The sequence below is a fragment of the Cryptomeria japonica genome, chromosome 4 (genome assembly GCF_030272615.1).
Source record: "Cryptomeria japonica chromosome 4, Sugi_1.0, whole genome shotgun sequence".
Lineage (NCBI taxonomy): Eukaryota > Viridiplantae > Streptophyta > Pinopsida > Cupressales > Cupressaceae > Cryptomeria > Cryptomeria japonica.
Window position 1 is genome coordinate 181,494,011 of NC_081408.1, and position 7,808 is coordinate 181,501,818.

Here is a 7,808-nt window from a genome sequence, read left to right on the forward strand (position 1 = left end):
CTAAATTCTCTTGAACCTTCCCTGAACCTTCCTCAACAGTAGTTGACCTAAATAATCTTTGGTTATCCTGAAAAAGGCCTACAGGATCGATAGGGACAGGCCACATATTTGGCATACCTTTCTACATCTGTACATTTACTGAAGATTTTGATTTTATTGGTGTTATCGGGTTTTGGATGTGCTGTCGTTGGTGCCAAAGAAGCTTTAACTGGAAAAACCAAAAAGGCCCATCAAATATGACGCATTCAACAAAATAAAATACTTATTTGACCGTTTCTTCCGAAGTAAATTAACAGGATACCCTTGGGGACTTCTCCGGAGTTTAAGCAAGATCGATGCTTGTTCTAACTTGGAGAATTCAATATTATACTATGTAATCGCATCGTCTAAAGATTCCATGAAGATTTGTGATAAAAAATTCTTTCTAATTTGGAAAATTCAATATTATACTATGTAATCGCATCGTCTAAAGATTCCATGAAGATTTGCGATAAAAAATCTTACATTTCGCGCCTCTAAGGTCTTCTGTTGTGGGAATATCCCGAGTAAATGCTCTAAATTGAGGATTTGGTGGACCTACAGCCTGCACAAGTTATTAGTTGACATTTCATTTGGTTTCCTTTGATCTTACATTCTATACTCTTGAGTGTTCGCAATATTAATGTTTAGGTGACATGGCAAAAGCTTTTCTCTGATGAACTGATCTGTGATCCATTCCTTCTTGTTTTCTCTGTTCTGGTCGTATTCGTCTTCTTCACTACCCCCAAAACAAAATCAGGTTTGTTTAATTGGGATCACCTGATGGAATTGCCAAGAGTACGAACCCAGTAGTCCTCGTCTAGGAAATTGCATATACCTCCTAATAGGAGGAGCATTCACCCCAGAATTGCATATGGTAAGACCTTCTAATCTCAAACTCAGAGATTGACACCTAATAGCAGGAAGAAACTCCCTAGCCATACCCAGGAACAAACACCCAACTCAGAGATTTCATTAGTGACAGGAGAAATTGCCCCAACCTTGCATACAGTACAAGCTCAATAGTCTCTGGCTTAAAACCACTGCAAAGAGTAAAACGTCAATGGTCTCAAACACCGAGATTACCACAAGCCCAATGGTCTCAAACACTGAGATTAAAGACATCTAGCTTTACAAATACTGGAATCACAAAAATCTCATTTAGGAAAAAGGAATTGTGCTTTGTTTTGGCAGAAGAAGAAGAGAGCAATTCAACAAGCGGTAATCTGTCTGTAATTAAACTGATAAATTATGACAGTGACTAGATACAAACCCTCACACAGGTCTCCGTCTTCTACATCAAGGATATACGATGTTTTCTTAAGTTTTAGAGGGGAAGACGTAAGAAGAACATTTGTAGATCACCTGTATGTTTCCTTAAAAAATGCAGGGGTTAATGCATTTCTGGATAGCCATAACATTAAAAGGCAGGATGAGACCAGATCAGCTATTCAAGAGACAATCGACAACAGTGAGATTCTCATTCCTATATTCTCCAAGAAATTTGCAGATTCCCACTGGTGCTTGGACGAGGTAGCTCACATGTGCAGAGCAAATGGTATAATTATCCCCTTATTCTATGATGTCAAGCCAACAGAGTTAAGAAATCCTTGGAAAGGTGCCTATGCCAAGGCTTTTGAGGAGAAGAAACAAAGATACGCACGGAGAAGAATCAACGAGTGGAAAACTGCTCTACATAAAGTTTCCTCCTTCTCTGGCTGGAGTACAGAAGATATATATGGGTATGAAAACTAACCGCTTATTTTTTTGTGAAATTGTTAGTCATAAGTGATAAGAGATTTCCAATGGAGAGATAATGTTTTTTCTAGATTAATTTGTGTTAAGATTTTTGAACCCACGTTTTGAATCACACTCATGAAGATGAAGAGAACCAAAAGAGTCCAAATGTTCATGCTACTCTGAAGAATCGTAGGAAAGTTTGGTAATGTTTAATTTGTGTTGGTGAGGTCAACTGCCAAGAAAATTTCCACTGCTTGACCTCAGCTGCAGATAAATTCTAATGCAGGGGATACCCATCATTTGTGTAAGCTCGCATTGCCAAGGACCATAGACTAAACCTTAGGTTACAGATGGAATCGTTGCACTCTTTGAACCCTAACGTTTCACTTCTAGATATCTAGAAAGTGCATTTGCCTCACTTGTTCTCAAATACTCTCACCTTAGTAAAATCACTGTTATTTATGTGTAAGCAAATTGCTTTGTTAGGCATAAAATTAGAAAGAACCGCATCGAGAACTAAATTTAAGATACTTTGATCACGCTACTCTGAACAATAGATTCATTACAATAAGAATACTAGCGCAGTTCAAAATATGGACGCTATTGATTTTAGCGTAGCATTATTATGGATTGTCACTTCTGAGAGGGCTTATGAAAAATATATATTGGTGTAATTGATAATATAAGAGGGAAGAAGTAAATTTTCCATTGCCATTTTCTTCATTGGTACTGTTGTATGTTGTATACTAAAAGTGATGATGAAGAAAAATTTGAAGGACGGACTATGATCTGCTGATAGTGAACGATATGGCAAGATTGGCAGGAATAGATTTGTCTGTCAATATTTTAAGAAATACTTTCTTCCTCGCCATCATTATAATATCGTTTCCATTCGGTAGCTCTATAGTTCTTTTTCTAAAATCTCATGTTATGTGCTCACAAATAGAATAATATCCAAATATTTTTCCTTTTGCTCGGAAATAAATCCTCTTTCTCCATTGTTGTTTGGGTTACCGTTGTTTCTTCTCTATTTATCATTCTTTATTACTGTGGCGTTGAATTTACCAATAACAACGGTCAGACTTCACAGAATTTGTCCAGTTTTTCCTGAGTGCATTGTGAAGATTTCTCTTATATGATTCTGAAAATCACAAATTCTAGTTCTCAGTTTAAAGAGAATCTTACTAATTATTAGAACCAGTCTAAGTGTTACAGGAAACATATATAATTAATTATTGCACAAAAACCTGGTAATATCTTATTTTACAAACTTATTTGTCTTTCAGGTTTGAAGCAGAACTTGTCAAGCTTATAGTCCAGGATGTTTTCAAGATATTAGATCAAAATGTGACCCCAGTGGACGAAGCTGTGCCCCAGCCATTAGAAGAAGATCCCTCAGATACAATACCCCAGGAGATCAGAAATGAACCACTCAGAATTTCAAAGACAATCTTAATGGGTATGGAAGAACACAAGAGTAAAGTTATAAATTTGCTCAATACAGATTCTGATGAGAATGTCCTCACAGTTTCCATTTATGGAAATGGGGGTGTGGGGAAAACGTCACTTGCAAAGGCCATCCACAATCACATTTATCTCAAATTTGATGCTACCTGCATTGTTTATGATGTGCGTCATAAAGCCCAAAATACAAATGGTGTAGCCAAGATGCAGCGCCAGATATTGAAAGACCTCGTCAAGTTCAAGGATATAGTTAATGATGAGGCTCATGGAAAGATGTTGATGAAGGACCGTTTAAGGTCCATCAAGGCCCTTGTTATTCTGGAATATGTTGATGACTGGAAGCAGTTGGAGGCTCTAGCAGGTGATTGGTTTGGACCAGGTAGCAGAGTGATTGTAACAACGCTTGACCCCAACATACTAAAGAAGGAAAATGGAAGTTTTGTTTATGAATTGCGGGGACTGGATCAGGAACATGCTCTTCAATTGTTTAGCTGGCATGCTTTCATGAGAGATCAACCTGAAGAAGATTATAAAGAATTGTCATGCAAAGCTGTGGATATTTGCAATAGGCTGCCATTTTCACTTGAAGTTCTGGGTGCTCATTTGTATAACAGAGACTTAAGTGATTGGAATCAAGCTATTCAAACGCTAGAATGTTCAAGTTACTATGGCAAGTACGCCATTCCTAGACTTTGTTATGATAGCCTCAAATCTGAACAAAAAGAGATGTTTCTAGACATGGCTTGTTTATTCACAGGAAGAAAGAGGGAAAATACTATTAGCTTTTGGGAAGCTAGTCATTTGCATCCTAATGAAGGCCTAACAGAAATGAAGCTAAAATCACTCATTAAATTAGACGAGCATAATAGACTTGTAATGCATAGTGAGCTGAGGGATATGGGAAGAGCCATTGTAGCAGATGAATCACCAGAACCAGGGAAGCGTAGCAGATTGTGGAAGCCAGAAGAGGTTGAACAAGTTATAATCGAAGGAAAGGTGAGCTTTGAATTCTGTTTACTTTATTCTTCCTCCCAATATTTTCTAGTCTTTGAACTACGTCTGGGATGCGATAGGATACCAGTTTCCTTATGAATTGGACCAAACCTTTGTTGTAGACAAGATATTTGAGATGTGCTTCTAGTTTATCTTTGTATTTGGTTTTTCTACTGTGTTTCATTGGCATGTTGCAAAGGTCTGTAGTTTGTTTCTATTTCCCATAGCATAATTCAAATTTCAAAGTCAATAATTATATTGTATCGATTGTAATCTGATCAGGGAACAGAAAGGGTGAGATGTCTTACATACCTCCAGCAAGATGTAAAATTTCAAACTCATAGTTTCCAAAGAATGTGTAATTTGCAATTGCTTTGGCTTGATGGAGCTCTTCTAGAGGGAGACTATAGAAAAATGCCTCCAGATTTGAAGTGGCTAAGATGGGAAAACTGCCCTCTAAAATGCTTGCCATGTGAATGGAATATGAAACATCTGGCAGTTCTTGATCTAAGCTTCAGCAAAGGCATTGAGGCACTGTGGTCGGAACCATCCAATATAGAGGTGATATCCATTATTTTTTCCAATGACACAAAATTACAAATGCTTTAATGATGTCAAAAAAATGAATAGACAGGAATACTTGCTTGATGTGTTCCTAATTATATGCCTTCTCTGTTTGTAGGGTCCGAAAAACCTCAAAGTACTTAAGCTAAATTACTGCACAAGTCTTCAAGTCCTTCCAGATTTAGCCAATCTGACGTCTCTCATGCAACTGGAGATCTGTGGTTGTAAAGAGTTGCGGGAACTGCCAGAGTCCTTTGGATTTCTGACAAAGCTAAAGTACCTTGATCTGTCAAATTGCTGCAACTTAAGCCAACTTCCAAATACCATAACTAACTTAATATCGCTGGAGGTGCTGTTTCTATCAAATTGTCACAGCATCAAAATGTTACCTGACTCATTTGAAGATCTGGGAGTTCTAAAAAAGGTCAAATTAGATGGAATGCCCTTAAAGAATTTGCCCAAATCCTTTAGATTGTTGTCCTGCTTGGAGAAGCTATCTCTTCATGGTTGCCATAAATTAAGTAGCCTTCCTCAACCAATAGGAGAATTGAATCGTTTGCGGTATCTGGATTTAAATGGTTGTTCTAGTTTACAGACTCTACCTGACTCAATCTATGAACTTGAAAGCTTATGCCGGTTGGATATGACTGGTTGCCAAAGAATCAGCTTAGGAGCAGAGATAGGGGACCTTGTTTGTCTGGAAAGGTTGGTTCTAAGTAATTGTACAGCAATATGGAAGTTGCCTACATCAATAGGTCAACTTAGTTCTTTACAATATCTGAACCTGAACCACTGCACTTCTTTGTTTCGACTGCCAGAGGAGTTGGGAAATCTGGTCTGTTTAAAGGAGTTCGTGCTCAATGAATGCTACAATTTATTGGAGCTTCCACAGAGCATCGGGAAACTTTCTTGCCTAAAGACTCTAGAAATGGAAGAAACCTACAGCCTATCTGTTCTTCCACCTAACTTCACAAGACTTACTTCCTTACAGAATCTAAAAGCGGGTAGCTGTCCTCTACCACAACATATTGGAGAGTTGTCATCATTAGAAATTCTGCATCTTAAATCATACAAAATGTCCTTTTTGCCACCGACTTTTGGCACACTTTGGCGGCTAAGCAAACTCTACCTGCATCACTGTACAGAGTTTTTGGAACTTCCACATCTTCCAAAGGAACTCATTGAAGTGCGTATTCAAGACTGTTTGGGAATAAAGAAAATATCTAACATGTCACATATGAAGAGGCTAAAGCTGCTGATCATACACAACTGCAGGGAACTTGTTGAATTGCCTGACTTTGGGTTCTTAAAGTCACTGCAAGAGCTCTCAATATCGGGATGTAGGAATGTGAAGCGTATTCAAGGAATGGAAGGGCTGAAATCCTTAAGAAGAGTGCATGTTACAGGTTGCAGATTGGCCGGCTCTGGAAGCTTAATATTGAAACCCTGCCAATTAATCAAGGTATCTCTCATTTTCATTTTAATCTAATGCTTATCAAATACTAGAAATACTTTACTGTAGTTACATAGATTGGTTACTAGTTTCAGAACATTACAGGAAAAGAAAGCTCAAGGACAGTAGATTCTAGCAGGCCTAGAAACTTTCTCTTCGGCAATAACCCTTTAGAAATATGGGGTAAAAAGGATCCAGGACACACGGTTATATGGATAGCTTCATTAGTTTAAGCTAGTAACCCCAACATAGACCCCGCATACAATTTGGAATGTCTCATGCGTCCAACATGGGATATTTAAGAATCCAACAGAAGATATCGAACATGGAAGTAGGTAGCTTGCTGAGGACTTACTTTTTGTCTCTTGATTAAGGACCCATCTCCAGAATTACAATGTGATGAGTTCCATTCTGATTGGCATGCAGCTAATATAGATTATTTAAATTTTCAAAAATTGAGAGTACCTTGTATACTAATCACTATAATCTTCTATCGGAATTACAGGAAGCACATTGTCTAGAGTTACTCAGTTTTTCTGCAAATGGGGTGCCAGAGTGCCTAGAAAAGAAGATGGAAACAAATGGTGGTGATTTACTGTATGTTACATTGGACAGTAATGAGCAATGTTCAGGGATTATCTTATGCTTTATGGCGAGTTTCAAGCGTGGGATTAATTCAGTCGGTGTAGAACTATGCACTTTACGAGATGGCAAGGAGATTTTCAATACCAGGCTTGTTAACCACTCAAAAACTATAGAGGGAGATCAGATTTTTGTGCACATTTTGCATAAAAATCACCCCATGGCTATGATGTTGCAGAGTGGAGATGTAGTCCAGGCAAAGGCAGACAGAGATGAAGAAAGAATGTTAATAAGAAGTGGTGGAATGCAATTCTTCTCTGTAGGAGAAGATGGGAAAAGAGAAGATCTAATACTGGAGAGCTTGGGAAAGGATTTGACAATGTTAATGGAAGATTACCATGAAAATCTAGTCTGTGAAGATGACGAATAAAACTGGAGCTGGAAAATCTATTCAGTGTTACAGTATTGGTCAGTGAGGCTCAGTTTTAATAGGATGGTCCCCTGTTTTTCTCCCAAAACAAAGAGGATGGTATCCGGAAATGTTTTGAACCATAAACAGAAATCAAGATAGCTAGATCCTATATTACATTTATGTGATATTGTAGCATGTTGCCAAAAAGTTCCCCGCAGTGCAGTTGCGTTTCCAGCCGGTGCAGAGGTCATCAATTTTTTTTTCTTAACTATCAACGACTTCAGCTGAAATAAAAAGAGCATAGACAAGTTAAACATTAGTTTTATGATGATTAAACTACAGATCATTGAGTTTAGAAAATAGTTTTTATTTAATTTAATTGTGTTTTAATAAAGAGTAAAATACATTATTAAATAATTTATAATATAATTATATTTTATATATTTTTATTTATGTTAAATTTTTTATAATAAAAGTATATATATATATAACTGTTGGATAGGTTTTTAGAATCTATTATCTTTTATCACATTACTAAGGAGTGAAATAGCATAGCTTTGTTGGGTGGTTGCCATTCTTATT

The 7,808-nt window shown here is 37.3% G+C and overlaps 1 protein-coding gene across 1 annotated transcript; it reads left to right on the forward strand.

The window, feature by feature from the left end:
* Positions 1-306: 306 nt before the first annotated feature.
* Positions 307-7,545, forward strand: LOC131032039 (disease resistance protein TAO1-like). Its single transcript, XM_057962943.2, has 5 exons — positions 307-1,760; positions 3,045-4,218; positions 4,498-4,776; positions 4,898-6,241; positions 6,738-7,545. The coding sequence occupies exons 1-5, from the start codon at positions 1,270-1,272 to the stop codon at positions 7,242-7,244; spliced, it is 3,795 nt and encodes a 1,264-aa protein (XP_057818926.2). The 5' UTR covers positions 307-1,269; the 3' UTR covers positions 7,245-7,545.
* The last annotated feature ends 263 nt before the right edge of the window (positions 7,546-7,808 follow it).

Excerpts from the sequence above, each read along its gene's own strand:
- LOC131032039 (XM_057962943.2), top strand. The coding sequence starts at position 1,270 with ATGACAGTGACTAGATACAAACCCTCACACAGGTCTCCGTCTTCTACA. Across the intron at positions 1,761-3,044 it reads AGTACAGAAGATATATATGG|GTTTGAAGCAGAACTTGTCA; the intron begins GTATGAAAACTA and ends TTTGTCTTTCAG. Across the intron at positions 4,219-4,497 it reads AAGTTATAATCGAAGGAAAG|GGAACAGAAAGGGTGAGATG; the intron begins GTGAGCTTTGAA and ends TAATCTGATCAG.